At 41.8% G+C, this 18,451-nt stretch overlaps 2 protein-coding genes across 3 annotated transcripts in view; one reads left to right on the top strand and one right to left on the bottom strand.

The window, feature by feature from the left end:
* Positions 1 to 18,451, top strand: part of HMGCLL1 (3-hydroxy-3-methylglutaryl-CoA lyase like 1) — a 90,299-nt gene that overhangs the window by 62,479 nt on the left and 9,369 nt on the right. The window lies entirely within an intron of this gene.
* GFRAL (GDNF family receptor alpha like) lies at positions 1,791 to 18,366 on the bottom strand. The gene is made up of 10 exons (XM_083730433.1): positions 17,976 to 18,366; positions 14,368 to 14,502; positions 11,468 to 11,617; positions 9,896 to 10,294; positions 7,963 to 8,013; positions 7,234 to 7,564; positions 5,580 to 5,833; positions 4,917 to 5,012; positions 4,465 to 4,546; positions 1,791 to 3,384 (listed from the first exon to the last, which is right to left on the bottom strand). Exons 1-10 carry the CDS (start codon positions 17,995 to 17,997, stop codon positions 3,258 to 3,260), a joined length of 1,647 nt encoding a protein of 548 aa, XP_083586559.1. The 5' UTR covers positions 17,998 to 18,366; the 3' UTR covers positions 1,791 to 3,257.

Below are 18,451 nucleotides of genomic sequence, written 5' to 3'. Positions count from 1 at the left end.
CATATGGTTCATACTGTGTTATGTATGGACTATGTTATGAAAGAGACAGACAAAGCTGCAGAGGTCCTGTTCCTTTAAACTCTTGCAGAATTTTAGCACTCAAGGTGATGCTCTTCCTTCTGCAAGAACTTGCCCTTTCATTTCAATGGATGGGGCAACTGTGTGCAAACAAAGAGATTCACACTCAGAGCTGGTCACTTTCAACGTAAGTGAATGGGGAAACCACTTGTGTAGGAACTCCCAAGTATGCATCAAGTGCGAACATGGCCCTAGATCAGGTCAAAGGACTGCTCTTCTAGAACAACTGACTACTTGCTTCAGAGCAGTGTCTCAGTTTTGCTGCCATTTCCATGAATCAGCTAATCAACTGTGACAAAGTAGATAGCCATGTACAATCTGAAGATCTCAATGGGTGAACTCAGTGTACAATGACTACACATTTTCCAGAAAATTCACGTTGCACCTTTGACTATTTATTTAGCCTATAAGAACTTCAGGGTAGAATATAAAGTTTCCTGCGTAACTGGTTCCTAATGTGAATTTACACTGGTTTACAGCAATAGTGCATTCTTACTCAAGTTATGTTCTGTGTATATCTAGAGGAAAAAGAAAAAGCAGTCTCGCCACAGAATCAATAGAAATCTGGCATGTGTTCTGAATAATGTTGATACTGTATTTTCCATTTAAATGGCTTCTTGACTTTATTTTTCCGCTGTGGATACTGACAGTGCAATTAAGCAGAATGGGAAAACTGTCAATTGGAATCAACAGCACTGTAGCTTCCTGGCTGGTGCCAACTTCAATAAATGAATAAAGATTGATTAGCATTTCTGTGTCAAACTTGGTTGCTGATTTAAGCGGAATGGGAAAATCGAGGTTACCTTTATCATTGAGTTGGAAATGATCTCAGAGTCCACCTACTCCAAGCCCGTCCAGGTACATTTCTGATAGCTGGATATCCAGCCTCTGCTTTAAGAACCGCAATGAAAGCGAGTCCACCACCTTCCTAGGAAATATGTTCTGTGTTGCAGTGGGAAACCTGCACTCAAATTATTGGTTGGAGTGCTTTCCCCCTCCCTCTCAGCAAAACAGAAAAAGCCTCAGACAGATTTTTACTGTGGAATAATGCATGCATTCTGTCAGCACATGCACTTTGGGCTGCCTGACAGAACTTCCCCTCCCTCTCCTAATCCTGTGCGTGCCTCCTAAATCTGTTCTGGGTTTTCATACAACCCTCCAGAGCAGATTTGGGGGCGTGCATGGGGGTGTTTGTGGGAAGAGAAGAGGGAAGGAAGGTTTCATTCTACAAATGAATGTAAATCCTTGCACTAATGGAACAAGTCCATTGGATGCTGCCCTGTGTTTTTAAAATGCGATCTACTCAGCACGTTTTGGTCATTTTCTTATGATGACATCTTCCCTAGCTGTCACACACACACACGCGCACGCGCACGCGCGAGAGAGTGCTTAATGCCAAAATAGTCTTCTAAGTGTTTTTTGTTTGTTTGTTTGTTTTAAGTTGTCACCAGCATTAGATATACTAAGTCTCTTTTGTCCCCCACCCTGTGGGGAAAATTTCACAATGGATAATCTTGCCTCTCTGCTCTTTTGACTTTTGGGTGCTGCCTTTCTGCTTAGTGTCTGCTTTCTCCTTACTTGATGGTGCCAATGGAGCTACACAGCTAGAAGAGATTCAACATATCTTTGTCTAGTCTTTGTTTCCACAGCTAGAAAGGATCCACCACTCCCATAGCAGCGCTTGTGAGATGAATTCATACATCATTATAACATCACTTTTGTTTATTTTTAATAGCAATAAAAAAACCTACACCAATGAAAACTCAATAACTCTACAAGAAGTGTATTTTAGTGCTTCAGCTATTTCCCAAAGTAAACCTGTATCTCAGATTAAGGATCCTTTCCCCTTTTAGTAGAATAGATACAAAGCACAGTCAGGAGGTGTTTGGCCAAACCAATTATCAAGCAGACAGTACACAGCGGGAGAGGTGGTGGAAGGAGGGAATTAGGGGAGAACCCCTAGATCAGAGATAGCATATATCCTGTATCTGAAAAGCATCCTGGTGCAGATTTGCTAAAAGAGATTCTGCACACCAGTGTTAAAGCGTAATACTTGAAAGGGTCCTAATGCTTAGAAAGGTTTGCTGGTTGAAAAGGCCTCATTACAATCCCAGCAGGAGACAGAGCAGATTTGTAGTGCTTTTACGAAATAGCATATCAAACGAAGAACTGCAAAGGGTCAGTAAAATTAGCCCAGCCATATGAAGACCACAGTGGTACCACTCCTTCCCATGCCACTAGTATGATGTGAGAAGGTGACTTGGGCCACCCAAAAGGACCCTCATGCCATGGTTTATTTGCATGCCAGCATAAAACCTTAGGAAATTGCATTACCAGGGGGAAGTTGCTGCTGCGCCTCTCAAATTTCCTTGAGGTGCAGGAAAGAGCAGGGTTGCAGCAGTCCCTGTGCCAGAAGTGTAACACAAGTCCTGTGATTTAGGTTTTAGCATTTGCATTCCAACTGCAATGTGATATACATGCAGGGCTAATGCACATTTGGGCTGGGCCTCAAATGTAGATATTTGTATGTTTTTGGCGTTTGGTAAGTTTCGCAACTTGTTTTTCTATGCATTGGACTAAAATGTGACCCGTTCTCTCAGCTTAGAGCTGCAAATATGAGCAAATAAGAGGTGCAATCTGGCAAAATACTTTTTTGTATATTAATGGACAATAGACTTTGTCACAGTAAAGAGGTAAAAACCCTCATAGATATTAATAAACTAGGGCCTGGAACTGGGGTTTGTGAAAGGAATGAAAGGGCACTTTCAATATGCCTTGGTCATCTCAAAAGCAATAGAAGTACACCCTAATGTTGTACCCTGTCCATGAGAATTTCACTGACATTTTCTCTTCCCTGTGATAATTTTCAAATGCAATTTCTTTCCTCACTGACTGCTCGAGAATGGTTGAAAAAATGGAGAGGAAATTTTCAACACAGCGGTATGGCAAATGCTGGGCTGGAAACATGTCATGGCCAAACGTGTCATCCTGTAGTATATCATATGTGTCAATCTTAAATTCAACACAGCAACACAGTACTGAGGCAAATAAAGCAATTACAACTCCAGTAGTGTCCTCTCTTGTAGTAAGTTGCCCAGTGTTTGCTGAAGTGGAACTGCAGTATTACAGGCCATGTGTTCTCTGAAGAGAAATTTCATGGCATATGAGCACCAGGTTGGCTAATGAGAAGAGCCTGAAATAGCATTATCGACGCAGTCGGCGATCCATGGTCGTCGAGGCATCATGAGCTTCTCAGATAAATGGGCTGGCGAAACAGTCTTGGCCTGATACACAGTTGTGCAAGCTCTGAAAACAAACACATGTGTGTGTTGCATTAACATCATTCTCTATACCCATGAAACACGAGCGACACAATCTACTTGACCGAAATCAATAGCCATTATCACTTGTTGTGTAAATGTTGGGTATGACCCAGTCACAGTTAAGCACTTTGAGCTCCCTTTGATTCCCAGAAGAAAGTTAAACATACAGCCTGTCATTGAAATAAATCCACTGAACATTAACTGGATGATGCGCCTTCTGTTTCAGGGCAGCTGGAGTCTTTTAGGTCATAAATTGTAAGTGTTCCTCCTTAACTGCTGTTGTGTTTTATTTTTTAATGTGTGGAGAATGGTTGTTTTTGCTGAGGGCCAATTTTTCTGTCAGAACTACATGCTTATGGTGGGTGGGGCCAAAGCCATAAATGGGTGGAGCTTGAAGGAATGCATAAATATTCTCTATGTCACCCAATTTTCTCTCTTGCATGGGTGTAGCTGGGGTGGGGGCAGCTGCCCCCCAATCAAGTAAATAAATAAAAATACTTAACTAAAAGTAGAAATAATCAGAATATTTGAACTAGAAATGCTCGCTGAGGTCACTTGGATGATGTTGGGCCATATTATGGCGATGCAATTGGCAACACAACTGAGTGACAGGCATGGCATCCACAAACTGACCAATCGCATTGCAGGTAGCTTGGTTCTGGAACAGGATAGGTGGGTGTCCTGCTCCCACCCCCAACATAAATCCTGGCTACACCCATGTTCTCTTGCATTCCACACGGGGGACGGGACTGTATTATGGTTCTGAACTTTATTTTACAGTATAAAATAACACTTTTTCCTAAATTTAAGATTACAGTTTGACTCAGCACGTACTGCCTTATCTGATACATGCAGTACACAATTCATTTCATTTCTTATTCAGTTCATGTGCATTCCTCATGTGTCTTTTCTATTTTACTGGCAATTGTGAAACTCTCCGTTTGTCTTGGAACCAAATAGGAAAAGGGTTCCACAGGATTCAGAAGCCACACACTATGGAAACAGGACGTTCTCACACATTTCCTCTGAAGCCCTGCATTCCCCACACAAACATTGCAATTACCTGGTCTTTAACAAAGTCAGCAGGATTATCGCCAGCACCAAGATTATGCAAGAGGTGTATATCATTATAATGATTGTGTCCGCTAAAAATTAAATTATGGAAACAGAATTAAAACATTCATCAAAGAGTATTTTATGCAGTCACTATAGTACAAATTAAAACCAAATATTCACTGTCCTCAGCTTAATATCTCCTAGGGTCTTGATCACCATATTTCATTTTTTCTTTCGGCTTCTAAAAACTATCTCTGAAGGAGTTTTCTATGTTAAGTTTGCTTCCAGGATTCTTAATAATAATATTTAAAAGTTTGGTTTGATTCCTTTCCTTGACCCCTTGATTGGTGCTTTTTGTTGTTGTTGTTGTTCTGTGGGAACCTATGCCTCTCATAACATTGTGGCTCTCCAGTGGCCTTGATGGGAGCTTTTTCATTTTTTTTAAAAAGCCAAACTTACTGTACAATGAAGACCGTTCTCCAGTTACAGGAAGTATTTTTCCAGGTAGAACCATACGTGATGAGTAAAGGTCAGCTTTTCCACCTGATATCTGAGCTGTAAATTGAAGAGGATATAAAAAGAGAGCAATTGTGTGAAAGCCAGCAGAGCCTGCAACAAAATGCTGGATTGTGAAGTGCTTCTGTCCAGGATTCCACCCTGTCATCCAGGCCCTTTTTCAGGATACTTCATTCCACCTCCTCTCAGATTTCTGTCCCTTTGCCTACTGCCACAACAGCCAGCCAGTAACCTGTGCCAACGGAGCATCTTCAGTCCCCATTGGGTAATTAAAAAAACACAAATTCTTGTAAAGTTTTTCCCCCTTAAATATTTTGTGTACTTCTGCAACTCTTGAGAATCCTCTAAACCTGCTGATGCCTTGCTTTTGTGTGTGCCTGGTGCAAATTTTGCTAGAATTCCCATTTTATCATAAGGCCATAAAAAACAGGAATCTTTTTTCCCCTGTTAGCAGATGAAGCAAACTTTAAGCTGCAAATGGTTAACTGGTTGACTCATTCATTTGTTCCCACATAATGGGACCTCCTGGCAAAGGTACAAGGCAAATTGTAAGGCCTGGGCAGGTTGATTAAGAGAGAGGTGCTCCTTTGGGTTAGTTCAACTTACTGAAGCAGGATTTGCTGTGGAGGATATGATGGAACCACTTGCATGCAGTCTGCTTAGCTAGTGGCGTTGTGTCACAGGTACACTCGACTCCTCGAAGGACAGACCCCCACATTCCGACATAAGCAGCTCGGCACTCATCACTGTCAGAACACATCAGATCATTTGCATTCAAAGATTCGAAACAAGCTTTATCTTCAAGGCATTGTCGGGCGAAGGGTTTTAAACACTTAGATGTAAATGCTTCATACTTGGCCCTGTGGAAAGAGAAATGTGTATGCATTTTATTCTTCCTGGTATTCCCTTTCATCTGGGACACGGGTGGCGCTGTGGTCTAAACCACAGAGCCTAAGGCTTGCCGGTCAGAAGGTCAGCAGTTCAAATCCCCGCGACTGGGTGAGCTCCCATTTCTCGGTCCCAGCTCCTGCCAACCTAGCAGTTTGAAAGCACGTCAAAGTGCAAGTAGATAAATAGGTACCGCTTCGGGAAGGTAAACAGCTTTTCCGTGCGCTGCTCTGGTTTGCCAGAAGCGGCCTAGTCATGCTGGCCACATCACCTGGAAGCTGTACGCCGGCTCCCTCGGCCAATAAAGCGAGATGAGCGCCGCAACCCCAGAGTCGGTCATGACTGGACCTAATGGTCAGGGGTCCCTTTACCTTTACCTTTATTCCCTTTCATGTATAATTCAGGGAGAGCTGAAGGATAGATTAGCAAATAACAAAATGAAAGAAAAATGAAGAATTTCTTGTAAGTGACAAAACAAGGGACATATAGCTTGGACATGTTCATACCCTAAAGCCTCATAATCTCAATGGGGAGCAATGTTTGGGAGGTTGAAGCTGGGGAGGTGGGTTTAACATCTCCCCTGCCTCCATGTGCTATGATCCTCAAAATCGAAGATAAACAAGAGACATTGCTGGGTGAATGGCACATAATAAGCTGTAACTTGACCCTAACTCTGCTCTCAATGCAAGCCTAGAACTTTTAGACCTTGAATGGTCCTGTCTGCTACTGGTGGCCCAGTCCTGTCATCTCCTATGGCTTTATTTGCCTGCAGTGTTTTCAGTGTTAATCTGTATGCACCTCTATGTTAAATTATGCATATTGATTATTTTTACATCTGTGTAGATGTGCTCATGTGCTTTAGCACTAGAGTTATGTCATTGGAGAGGCAACAGGAACAGCTGGAGAGGTATCAGCAGCAGGGAAGAGTGTATCAGCCTTCTGAAGCCCCTGCTAAGATCCCAAATCCTTTACTCTGCTGAGCATCTCCAGGACCAGGATGAAAATGCTATTAAAAAGCACCAAGCCCCATGCCCAGCCTTGTGGGTAACACAGTCTTAAAGTGCATTATCTTCCGGTTAGACCACCTTGCAGTGACTGGATTATAGGGTGCACATTCAAGAACAGTTAAAATGTACATGTCCTGCAAAAGATCTATATCAATTTCCTGAATGACAGAGATGGTTAGGAGGAAGGCTTAAATCACAGAAAAACCCTCTTACAGCTTTTGCTTGTGGTGTAAGTTGGAAAGCAAACATTTTTTGCTGCATTGTGAATGAGCAAATAAATAAGAGATCATCTTGGGCTCCTTGTGCATTTTTATATTAAACACACATGTGCCAGCAGTCAACCAAAAATATGTATTTCCACTTACCAGCAGATCTCGTTTCTTTGGCATGTGTCAATTACACTGAGGCATGAAGAAGCTGGGACCATATTGACTCCACACAGTGTGCCATGAAGGAATCCCTTGGCTTGGCGGCAGTTTTCATCTGACGGCATGCAATCACAAAAGGTCAACAGCAGGGCTACGTTCAAAGGCATGTTTTCATAGAAGGACCGCAGGGCTGCTTGGCATTGATTCCAATTGCACTGTGTTGCATTAGCTTGGCAGGCTTGAAGGTAGCGAGATAGCTGTCTGTTACAGACTCCATCATTGACACAGTCCACTTTGACTTGGAAGCAGGAGCGCAGGTATTTGTATTCTGAGGAAACAGCAAAATGATCACAAGATGATAGAGATAAGGGTACAAGGAGTGATTTTGAAAGCACAACAGTTCTCAAACTCTCCCTTGAATTTGTGACATGGCGGTCACTCTACCATAGGCAACCCATTTCTATTTGCATTTTCTGGAAAAAAAAAAACACCCCATACATTGAGGTGGCGAACTTCAGGCCCGGGGGCTTAATATGGCCCTCCAGACCTCTCAGTTTAGCCCTTGTAATTTTCCTTAGGCCATCACTATTTCCAGCTCTTGCAATGAGCTTGCAGTGTCTCATTCTGCACGGGGTCAGGAAGCTGGATTACTCATAATTTATGTGGGCCACAAAGTTGAAATCGATACAGGGTATAGAAACGTTTAAAAAGTAGGCTACTGTTTACCATAGTTTGAAAGAGACGATGACTTCCACTGTGATTTTATTTTCAGGTGATCTACAACGAAGGAGATACATATTATACAGATTACATGTTGTAAATTAATTGTAGATTTGAAATGGAAGCAGCAGTTTGCAATGAAACACAATGTTAAGAAAAAAAATGACGATCAGGTTATTTGACGGCCTTTAGCAGAGGCATTCCTAGTTCAGAGCAAAGGTGGGGCTCATTTGGTGCTCTAAATGTTGTTTGACTCCAGCTTCCATCAACCCCAATAGCCAAAGACAACGTTGGAGTGTGGAACACAGAGTAACATCAACCTTACCTTTTAACCAGGCTTGGTGTCAGTAATCAGTATATTCAGACAGCTGATAGGACCCATGGATGGGGAGGGGTCCTCCATAAACTGCAGACACCAGACTGTTACCTACTGGTTTCTGCTGGTGGCAGCAAAGATGATCTCACTACCATCTTTGTTCATCTTGTTTGCATGGTCAAATGAGGCCTTTTATATTTCATTTTTAAAGGCTAAACACTTCTGAGCATTGCCATTGGGATGGATGGAAACTGTAGCTTGCCATAGCTCCTGATTCAGTGAACAGGGCAGGAGAATAGATGCAAACCATATGAATTTAAAGCGTTGTCTGACATTGACTCACATGCACTGATTGCATAATGCAACAGCTGCAAGTATTGGGACAAGTGTTGTTCATGTCAATTGCTGACTCCTGCACCTGCTGTTTCCTCTTAGCATTTACACATCAGCTTCAATTTTATCTGAATTGCCTAGAAGAAATCCAAACATAGGAGTAACAACATAACTGAGTAAATGATGTTTGAGTAACAGCAAGCTACAGCAACGTGGAATTAAAAACAGAGGGAAAGCAAATAACTCTCTGTCTTTGGGATTAGGTACGCAGTCAAGATTCAATGGTTATTTGAGGAGGTATCTAGCTGAGGCAACAACCATTATCTATAAAAAGAATGGATTAACGCAAGAACATGAGAAAAGCCCTTCTGCATCGGGCCAAAGACCAGTCTGTTCCTGCAATCTGTTCTATCCATGCCCAACCAGTTGCCTATGACATACCCTCGAAGTGTCCCAATTTTCCAGGGTCAGTCCCAGAGTTACAGCAGCCATCTTGGTTTCTGATTTGACCCCAGAATGTCCAGGTTTTCCCTTTTCCTTCCCTCCACATCTTGGAGAGCAATTTTAAGTGCTGGAGAGATCAGACTACCCCTTTGTCCTTTTTGGAAACAGGAACCTTTGGTGTGCATTTGTGTGTCTTTAGGTGCAAAAACAGAGTCTGTTTATACCGAAAATAAAATACCTGCACCAAATGAAGGAAGCTGGCATACAAAGCCCTTCCTATAATTTTGAAGGGAAATATAACCAATCCACTTGGTTACATCCTCCAACACTGGAGGTGGAACATAGACTTCACAGCTCGTAGCTCCTGATCTTCCTATCCTCCATGGATGTATCTATTCCTGTCCAAGTGAGTGGCCATCTCTACATCTCTTGTAGGATTCTAGGGTGTTTCCTGCCACATTGTGGCTGACTATGTTTGATCCTGCATGGAAGACCTTGAGAACAATGCAGCAGAAGTTAGTTGTGATGCCACACCCTGACACATATTTGCACAGAAGCAAGTCCCGTCGATTTCAACAGTCCAGTCTTATGCATGAGAACCTGTAAGCAATGCACACAGAGGTCACTGGGACTCCGTATAAGCATGATAACTTTGGGCTTGAATTTGTGAGCAGTGGTGTCAACAGGGAGAACCCCAACCCAACCCACCACCAGTTTTTCTGCATTTGTTTTTTAATTAAAATGTAAAAAGTGGCGCTTTGTGCCATCACACCTATTCATCTCAAGGTTGCTAGGAACAGTATCTTTGAACTGGTGTTATTGAAGAGATGACTCTTCATCATTTACCTGCATCAAAGCCTGCATAGGTTTCCTCCTGAATGGCAGAGGCTTGATATTCCTGGGTGTATTGTACGCATGTGTTGTTAAATATATGCTTCCATATTTTAGTGCATCTTTTATGCAGTGGTTCTGGGCATATGCAGCTCCCCAGGACTGTTCTCCTTAACTCCTTCCATGCTGTGAGGCATTTCTGTACCACCACACGGAGGCTACAGTTTGCTACTTTGGTTCTGCACATTCTCTGGAATTTCTTGTACTGCAAGAAACAGGTGTCATCTCCTCGGCATATTTCCTTTGCAACTGCGCAGTCGGTTCCTAACATGCCTGGGTGCACAGTCTCTTGCAATTTTGTCTGTGGCAGGAATCCTAACTGGACATCTGTGCTTGCGTAAAGCTTCGATTTCCCTGTGCAAAAGAGAATTTGTGAGCAAAATCAGTTGGATAGATCATGCTCGCAGCTGCATCTTTCAAATGCAATCAGGCTGATTGTAAAAACTGATAAGCAAAGGAGCAGCTACATGAATTATGCTTTGTAAATACCTCCCCCCCCCATGATTATTTGGGATGGTACCAGGGCCATCCCAAGATATTTTGCTGCCTGAAGCGAAGGATATTTACAAAAAAGCCAACTAAACTGGAAACTGAATCTGACTTTTGACACTGTCCTCCGCACTGCCCCTGAAGATAGCAGGCTAGCTATGGGAGTGCAGGACTGTTCATGTGAAACACACGGCTCTGACCTTACTGTACTTTTAAGCATATGCTGCCTGAGGTGAATACCTCATTCTGCCTATTTGTGAGGCTGATCCAGGATAGAACCTTCCCTACAGAAGCACCCAAGGGTGGAATTATGCCTCATGGAGTGCTCTTAGATCTCTCTTTTTCTTCCGTCAAACATTAATTGAAGACTAGTTTTTTCCTCTCTGCTTTTTATGTTAATCAAGGTGGTAGTTGGAGTCCATACCCTTGTCATTTTGCAGGGTTTATTGCTGGTCTTAAATGGTTGATGAATTGGCTTGGATCCCAAGGGAAGTTCATGGAAGGAAGTCCCCCTCCCCTCCTCTCCCCTTTTGCAGCTTCTTGTGCCCCCCTGAAAAACCTGAAAAGCTGTGTGTGGGGGGGTTCTTGGGGAGAAGGGAATAATCCACTGGTTTTGTCTGGATTTGAATGGTACTTTATTTGTCTTGAATTTTGGACTCCGATGACTACTATAATTGCTTAGGAAAGTCACAGTCTCCTAATTAGAGGTCAAAGATCCATATAATATTTGAATCCGATAGTTTGTCAAAGCTAAACCTCTAAGCCACAATGAACATAAGAGCATAGCAAGTGCTCTGCTGCTTCAGACCAAAGATCTTTCTAGCCCAGCATCCTTCTTCCCCCAGTGGTAACCCAGATGCCCATGTCCATCATGCAAGCAAGACATGACCTCTCCCTCAATCATTCCCCAGCAAATGGCTGAGAGCCCCTGATCCTCAAGGTACCATACGGCTCCCATTTCTAGCAGCTGTTAATAGCCTTATCAGGGCCATGATTACACTGCATTATTTTGTTCTAGAGAAGAAAATAATCTGTTACCTTTATTCCCAAAACATTGCTTGCCAAGCAACGCTGTAGTGCTGCAGTTATCGTTAGTGCAGGTGCAGTCTTTAAATTCTGGGAACTGGTCAACTAAGAACTTGACTGTTTTATTACAGTTGGTTGAATCTTTTACTGTGTAGTTGTTGCCTGGATTTCAAATGCAAGAATGAGTCTTAATACTTTCATTAATGTTATTATATCTATTTATTTATATCCTGCCTTTTCAACTAACTTTTACTCGGACTAGACCCATTGAAATGAATGGACCTGATTAGTCATGGGCATTCACTTCAATGGGTATAGTGGGAATAAACATTGTGACCCAATATAAACTACGGTATGAAGTAGTTTGTATGAAAGGAATCCCGTAGCACCTTAAAGGCTTGAAATTTGAGTGGCTCAAAACCCTAGACCACCACAAAATAAGAACACTCCAACAGAACATGTCCCTGTGAGTACGTACGTGTAGATGCCCCCATTTTCTTTTTTCAAAGTTAAAATCCTATTGATTCAACCCCACACTCCACCTCTGGGCTAGCATATTCCTTGGGTGTAGCTTTTAAGAAAGAGCTCTCTGCGTGTTCAGTCCTGTCTGCTGAACTGGAAAGTGGAACGGTGCATATGTACTTCTTCTGTGGATGATCAAACACACTCTCCATTAAGTATTTTCTCAACAGTTTCCAATCATCAGTAAATGTGCTGTGTGTATCTAAGAGGGATTACTTTAAAAAAAAAAGTGGGAGGAAGTTGCTGCACTGTTACCTGAAGTGTGGAACATTCTGGTTGCTGTTTTTTTTTACTCTCACGTTTTTCAAGACCATTTTACTATGTGACTACTGATGGCAAACACATGAAGTGGTGGTTTTCTCACTCAAAATACCCATGTCATGGACACCATCCTGAAAGATGCTGTTTCATACTGCATCACTTGCTTTGTGGCCTGTTGGTTGCATTTGGAAAGGATGCAAAATGTACTTGCTCAGGGGGACAATTTAGTTTTTGCTTTTTTTAAAGACTCAGACACTTGTTGAAAATATAAGTGCCAACCCACCCCTATCTTTTCACTTTTTGTGTTAACATCTGGCCTCCAGGAGAAAGATCAGCAGCTACTGAGAATTCAATTATCAACGTCACAAGACTTTCATGTAATCTGTGCATGTTTAGGACATGTGCTAAATTGGTGTACATTTCTTTTACAAGTTTCATGAGGCTGATTCAGTCTGTTGATTCAGCCGTTCAATTAAAATGCCAGAATTTCATTTATGTAGGAGTTGGAGTTTTTAAAAAAAATAATAGTTTCCTGTTATTGTTGAGCAGAGTAACTCTTAGCAATGTAGATTCACTCAAATGAAAAGTATGAGATTTCCCCTTTGTATATATTATACTGTAGATACTACTACTTTGGGGATTTAGTATAGATTCTATTAACTTTAAACTGGCTGTATATCTTAGCCTAACACCTAAGTCTGACATGCTATAGGTTATATCTGTCAGTAAGTGTAAGGAAATGGTTCAGAAGAACATCAAGAGCTATATTCTGGGGTGGGGATGGGGAAAGAGGCAGTCTCAAATGTATTACTGAACTTAAGGAGCAACCCATAGGATCAGAGCCATGGATCCTCATCTTAAAAACCACTTACCGTAGATTTCCCCCCATTTTTTTGACAAAGTAATTATGTATGATCACACTCCGTTACAAAGCTTTTAATTCCAAACCTCTGCAAACAAACAGCCCCTCCAGGTAGCCTATTTGTTGAACATTCATTATTCTTTGTGCTCATGATGTTATCAGGTCAATTGTATGCATTACTTGGAAACCATTTGTGCCAGCAAAAGTGTTGCAGGCTCAGTTTGATTTGTAATAGGTGCATGCCTCGTAGTTTCCTGCTGAAATTCTGTAGTCCTTTTGCCTCCTTTTATAAATTTCCCAACAATAGGCATCTCCCCACTCACCCATGTGACTCTGTCTATACGTGTGGCGCCAGGAAATAAATAAATCAATGTAAACTGCAAAGAGGGCAAAGTGGGCTTGAAAAGAATGGGGAAACTGCAAAAATGGCACAAAAAGAGCTGGAAAACCACTAGCAATCCCAGGAGCCTTTGCACTGACCTTTGAGGCCTGTGGAAATTTGGATATTAAGAATGTAGGTTTGGAGGGAGCGATTGTAGTGGAGTTTGGTGGATTTTGAAACAAAGCAGTGTTTTTAAAGGTTTTTTTTAAGGGTTTCCAGAGGTTTAGAGGGAATTTACAAGTCTATTAGATGGTGTTCCCCACTATGTGTGATTTCATGTATACACATGGTACCCAGGAACATAACCCCTGCTGAACTGAGGAGATGCCTGTATTCACAAAATGTATAGGGGATGCTTTAACAACTTTTATTTCATGGAAACACATCCCTGGGGCTATCTGCACACCTTTGTCTACCCCTCCCCACCCCTGAACATTTTTTTTTGTATGATCAGAATTAGCCCATATGCAATGGCGTTTTCTTCTTAGTAACTGTATTTAATACTCCAGTCCCTGTTTTCATTGAGTACGTAGTCAGTTGCAAAGAAGTAGAGTTTAGCAACCCACTCAGCAATTCATTGTGTAAGCAGGAGCTCCGGCAGGCATATGCACCTCTCAGTCTATAAGATCTTTCACATTAATGTCAATGAATGTGGAATTAGGCATGGAAGGGTGTGTTTCTATGGAATGCTCCCTCCATTTAAGTGTGTGGTGATGATGCCCACCTCCATAGGGGTACAGGAAATGAGCTCTCCTACCACATGTCTGGGAAATGAAGAATTCCCTTTTAAAATTCAGTTCAGTGTTCATTTTAATGGAAGCTGATTAGACAAGGAATGCTGGTTCTCTGAAATCACAGAGCAATCTATGGCTTCTCTGTAGTTACCTGAAATGCAACAAACTTCTTCAAGCAAAGCCCAGACACTTTCACATCCATTTCCTGCAGCTTCACATCTCTCTCTCAGCTCTTGGCATCTGGAGGTCTGGAAAGCAGTTACATGCATGGAATGTAGTACCAGCACTGCAAAACAGATAATATAACCTTGGTGATAAGCAGTGGATCCTTTGCATTTCTACCCAATGTTTTATTGTAGAGAGCATGGAAGGGTAAAGGAGATACACAAGGTTACCCATGCTGAATTTCAGATACCCCTGTTTAGATCCATCAGGGAACAAGGAACTCAGTCTTTTTTCTAAGCAGACTGAGCTCTCTTCTCTTTCACCTTTGCCAAGTGTTTCCCCATTCTGTGCTTCACTCCAATTGCCATTGTTCCTGCTTCAGTCTGAGCTTCACTATTTCAAAGGGAGGTTCTAGAGGAAACTTTTAATCTCATGACTTTAAAAATGCGTGTGCATGTGTGCATAATTAGTTTTGTTTTTTAATTTATTTTTAAAAAACATATGTTACAGGGATTTTCAATACAGGGGAAAAAATGTCATATTATAGTAACAGACAATCAAGAATTAAGAAAAAAAATTAAATATGTCAACATATGATATGCCACATATACAGAATATATATATATATATATATATATATATATATGCATACATATATATGCGTGCATGTGTTGTTATATTGTATACATCCAAGCTAACTTGCACAGAGCACAGGTTCTAAAACGAGCTTTGCTAGGGCTCAATCCAGCTTGCAATTCATGTCCCTAATAAGTCTAGCTATGTGGAAGGTTCTGCTGTTAATATGTCCATTAAGTTTTTGGTGCCTGGGGAGATGAAGCCGATATAATCCATTGCACATAAAGGTAAAGGTAAAGGTACCCCTGCCCGTACGGGCCAGTCTTGACAGACTCTGGGGTTGTGCGCCCATCTCACTTAAGAGGCCAGGGGCCAGCGCTGTCCGGAGACACTTCCGGGTCACGTGGCCAGCGTGACATCGCTGCTCTGGCGAGCCAGAGCCGCACACGGAAACACCGTTTACCTTCCCGCTGGTAAGCGGTCCCTATTTATCTACTTGCACCCGGAGGTGCTTTCGAACTGCTAGGTTGGCAGGCGCTGGGACCGAGCAGCGGGAGCGCACCCCGCCGCAGGGATTCGAACCACCGACCTTTCGATCGGCAAGTCCTAGGCGCTGAGGCTTTAACCCACAGCGCCACCTGCGTCCCTTCCATTGCACATACAACACTCTTAAAAGTCCCCCTGCAAACAATGGGACTTTGAGTGCTGAGGTGCAGGGCTATTAGCTATTACATTGGGCAACAGCAGCAGGAACCCAGCAGTTCCATCTGACATCTCCACTCTCTCAACTGTCATCTTGCAATTGCAGTTTCATCAGGAAGCAACAAAGACAGCTGTGTGAAAAGGAACTCTTCCTCTTCCTCAGAAGATTAGAGTTAATAAGTAAAAATAATGGGATTGAAAAAAGTGGGTTTTATGGGAACATCTTATTCTTATTCTGCAGCTTCCTATAGGCCGGCTTCTCTGTTCCTCCTCTCACCTACCTACCTCAAACCAAAGGGAAAAGTCAACAGTAGTAACAATAGCTTTTCTTGTGGCCTGACATGCACTTAGACATTCCCCTGAGCAAACAAGCATATGTTTGTTTAAACAAAACCTCACTTTTTCAGATCTACTTGATAAGTTACCTTTCATATAGTACCTTTAGGGTGATCTGCCACTGTACTACTTACAGACTGGAACGGGTCATCACTCAAGCCTAAATACATTGGCTAGGTGTCACTCTTGGCAGTCAATGAAATAAAATTAAATATGTACCACCATAGAGATAGCATTTTAGTGTGAAGCTGGCACCTGCTCTTCAACAGCTTGCTCTTTTCCAGCCATGCCAGGAGCGCATGAAGAATGTTCCAATCACACATTGCCTCTGGGAACAAGAAAGCCATGTGACTCATGAAGCATCAACAGTCATGAGCATTTAAAGGATTAGCCATGTTCCACAGAGCACTAGTAACCTTGGGCACAAAAGAAGAAGCAACACACTGCTAAAGAGACAGTGAATGGGCTGAGTCAGACAAACAGTTTTGCCTCCCAGTACACGATACATTCCCACTGGTAATAGAAATCTGAATGAAGTTTTGCTCTGCTATATGGTCGTAGAGACCAGTCAGCCATGTGACAGCCATGTGGTCCTTCAGTCATCTCACTTTGATTACATTTTCTTAGTAACTGCAAATGTCAATTTAATTGGGGATAAATTCTGGCTATCTGACTCAATGATACATTGGGCAATAGATATTGGTCATAATATAGATGTGGAAGCGTGGGAACGATGTGGAATATGGATATAAAATTTACAGCATGCTATGGTCTAAGAGAAAATTATATGAAAATGAAGTATCAATGGTACCTAACACCGAGTTAATTGACAAAAGAGGAAGAAGGTTCTTTTTATCATATGTGGTGATCTTGCAGTAAGGTTAAAGCTTCCTGGGAAATGATATATAATGAATTGAAAAAGATGTTTAAAATAACATTTGTAAAAAGACCAGAAGCCTTGCTTTTGGGATTTATAGGGACAGAACTACAGTACAGAAATTTATTCATGTATGCAGCTACAGTGGCAGGAATGTTACTTGCCCAAAAATGGAAAGAAGAAAAAGTCCCAGCAAAAGAAGAATGGATACAAAAACTTATGGAATATGCAGAAATGGCGAAACTTACTAGAAAACAGACTTTTTATAAAAGAATGGAAATGGTTTATTGAATATTTACAAATAAACTGTAAACAGATAGAAACATTGGCAGGATTATTGTAATAACCTGCAGTTTTATAAGAGTATACATTTATAGTAGATGAATAAATGAGCAAATTAAGTTAATTTAGATATGCAGAAAATATCTTTTAAAAATTAAGGTACCGCAGAAAGAGGGAGAAGTTTTGAAATGTTAAAATTATTGTAAAATTATTGAAATGCATAAAATTGAAAATAATAATAATAATAAGTGGCTATCTGAATCTACTGAACAAAATTGCTCATGTTAAGAACAGTGGGCTGTGGTAGGATAGGAAACTGCTCTCCTCACTACAGACCTTTATTTGATCATATTCATTTCTTCAATTTTATATATTAAATTTCTATTCCACCCTTCGTCTGAGGACCACAGAGCTCTAAATTAGCACATTGCTTATATATTTTTAAAAGAAAATAGTTCCCCTTTACAGTCACAAAGACTAAAAGCAAAGTTTCTAAAAGCAAACAAAACAGCTGCCATTTCAACAAGTTTATTATGTTTGAATAGGAGAGGAGCAGAGAAGGAGGAAAATAAAGTTTAACTTATAGCAAATGTGTGAGTACAAAGTCTATCCTTTATATTGCATACAATAGGAGGGAGCAGTCCAATAAGTGGTAGGGACCATATACAATGTCCAATTCTGTGCCCTCCAACAGGCAGCTGAGACTGCTGTCCTATAGGCACACTTAATTCAGAACAAGCCCCAGTGAACACAGTGCGACTTACTTCAGAGTAAGCGTGTATAGGATTGGGTTCCACGAGGAAGAACTCTGCAGAACTTACCCAGCAACAAAATGGAGTTCATCGCGCAAGGCGGTCCTGAGCTATTGATGCTGAGCACAGTTTAGCTGCAGGTAGTCGCCTGATGCTCTCTGAAATCTCAAAAGCTCCGAGCCGTTTCAGCACCACGCCGCGCTGGACAGCTCTCTCCCGGCTGCGTGCGATTGGTCCACCTTGGCGCTGAAAGAGTTAGCCCGTTCTGGTGGGACTCCCCTCCCTGCTCTCGCTTGCTTTAAGTATCCCAGAGAGATAGGAAAGCCAACCCTCCATTTCACACCTGTTACAGATTTCCGGAGTATAGTAAAAGCTGCCCTGACAGTCGCTTACTACATACTTTGCTGCCTGCGAGTCCAGATGAATTATAGTCTCCTGAGCAAATGCCTGGTGAGGCAATAGTTCAGTCGTGATACCAAGTTAATGATGATAAACAGAATTTCCTTCTTCATCCTCCTGAAGATACCATTATTAGAGGGGCTTCC

Source organism: Podarcis gaigeae, assembly GCF_964106915.1.
Source record: "Podarcis gaigeae genome assembly, chromosome: 3".
NCBI classification, from domain to species: Eukaryota; Metazoa; Chordata; class Lepidosauria; order Squamata; family Lacertidae; genus Podarcis; species Podarcis gaigeae.
Note: the sequence above shows the minus strand (reverse complement) of the source record. Positions and strands in the feature narration are given on the sequence as shown.

Coding starts and splice junctions, on each gene's coding strand:
- GFRAL (XM_083730433.1), bottom strand. CDS start 17,997: ATGAACTCCATTTTGTTGCTGG. Junction 11,618..14,367: donor AGAAGTTTGTTGCATTTCAG/GTAACTACAGAG, acceptor TTTGAAATCCAG/GCAACAACTACACAGTAAAA. Junction 8,014..9,895: donor CTATGCAGGCTTTGATGCAG/GTAAATGATGAA, acceptor CCTTCGTTGTAG/ATCACCTGAAAATAAAATCA.